Source organism: Mandrillus leucophaeus, unplaced genomic scaffold, assembly GCF_000951045.1.
Source record: "Mandrillus leucophaeus isolate KB7577 unplaced genomic scaffold, Mleu.le_1.0 Scaffold188, whole genome shotgun sequence".
NCBI classification, from domain to species: Eukaryota; Metazoa; Chordata; class Mammalia; order Primates; family Cercopithecidae; genus Mandrillus; species Mandrillus leucophaeus.
This window is the reverse complement of record NW_012101898.1, coordinates 3,383,314-3,384,972: the sequence shown is the minus strand read 5'-3', so window position 1 is coordinate 3,384,972 and position 1,659 is coordinate 3,383,314. Positions and strand designations below refer to the sequence as shown.

The 1,659-nt window shown below is 43.4% G+C and overlaps 1 protein-coding gene across 1 annotated transcript in view; it reads left to right on the top strand.

Annotated features, from left to right (window-relative positions):
- Positions 1 to 1,659, top strand: part of CTNND2 (catenin (cadherin-associated protein), delta 2) — a 1,004,786-nt gene that overhangs the window by 958,370 nt on the left and 44,757 nt on the right. The window contains exon 20 of the mRNA XM_011978063.1: positions 579 to 663. Coding sequence (XP_011833453.1) covers positions 579 to 663 — 85 coding nt within the window. The remainder of the gene's footprint in view (positions 1 to 578; positions 664 to 1,659) is intronic.

Sequence of the window (1,659 nt, the reverse complement as noted above, 5' to 3'; positions counted from 1 at the left end):
ACCACTCAAACTTTCTCCATATCAGCAATAAGCCTGTTTTACTTTCTTATTATTCATGTGTTCACTGGGGTATTACTTTTAAATTTCTTCAAGAACGTTTCCTTTGCATTCATAACTTGGCTCACTTTTTGCCACAAGAGGCCCAGCTTTTGGCCCATCTTGGGTTCTGGCATGCCTTCCTCACTAAGCTTAATCATCTCTTGCTTTTGATTTAAAGTGAGAGATGTGCAACCCTTCCTTTCATGTGAACACTTGGGAGCCATTGTAGGGTTATTAATTAGCCTAATTTCTACATTGTTTTGTCTCACGGAAGAGGGAGGCCAGAGGAGAGAGAGGAGGAAGGGCCAGTCTGTGGAACAGTCGGAAGGAACAACATTTATTGATTACAGTTGCTGTCTTAGGTGGGCGCAGTTCGTGGTACTCCAAAACAATTATGGTAATAACATGAGGGACCGCTGATCACAGATCACCATGATAGATATAATAATAATGAAGAAGTTTGAAATACTACAAGAATTATAGAAATGCGACACAGCTGTCCCACTCACATCTTGCCTTTCCTGTCTTTCCTTCATCAGACACTCTCCAAAAGTGGTCAAGGCCGCATCTCAGGTCCTCAACAGCATGTGGCAGTACCGAGATCTGAGGAGTCTCTACAAAAAGGTAAGGCTGGCTTCACCTGGGCCCTGAGCCCAAACACTCATTGCGGGGCCCTGAGACGCGTCACAGACATGGAGGGCACTTTCCCACAGCCTCAGTCATTGAAACACAACTGAAACGAGAATCAGTAAAGAAGCCAGAAAAGAGGTGATATGTCCCCTGAGTAGCTCCTAAGATCCGTGAAGTTTCTGGACTGGACAGACCCATGCTCGCAGGGTGTTACCCTAAATCATCTTACAGAAAAGGAAATAGGCTCATTTTCCTGAGCTTCAGTATTCTACAGTAGACTACAAAGTAATGACAGAGGGATTTGGGGGAAAAAAAAAGCATCAACAAATGTTAACAAGTAATTTTGGAAAAAAAAATATATGGAAAGATAGATATATATATGGAAAGATATATATATATAAAAAGAGAGATGCAGAGCACATCATTCAGGGAATCAAGAACCATGGCAGACTAGGAACATTGAATAGGAGACTTAACTGTCTGACCCATGTCACTCTGCCCCTGAGAACCTCGCGGTGTTACTGGCCAGAGGGAAGAAGACGGTGCTTCTGGTGACAAATGTGGATCACCACGATGCTCGGCATTTGTTCACTGCACTCTCACAAGGCAGGCAGGAATTCATATCACACACTTCGAAAGAATCTTCACCCCCAACATGGCTCAAAAATGCCTTAAGAGAAAAAAGTCACATCAAAAAGTTCCATTCAAGGCCTCATTTCCAAAATCTTCTCAATAAGGAATGCCAAACTTTACTCTTTTGTTTAGGAGGGGAGAATTTTTTTTTGACGTTTCCCAAAAGTTGTTGTTTTATTGTGACAAGCCCCACAAGCATGGGAGTTTAAATCCGAGTTAACAAATAGGGGTAGAAGGCCATGCACAGTGGCTCACACCTGTAATCCCAGCATTTTGGGAGGCTGAGGTGGGCAGATCACCTGAGGTCAGGAGTTTGAGACCAGCCTGGCCAACATGGTGAAACCCAGTCTCTACTAA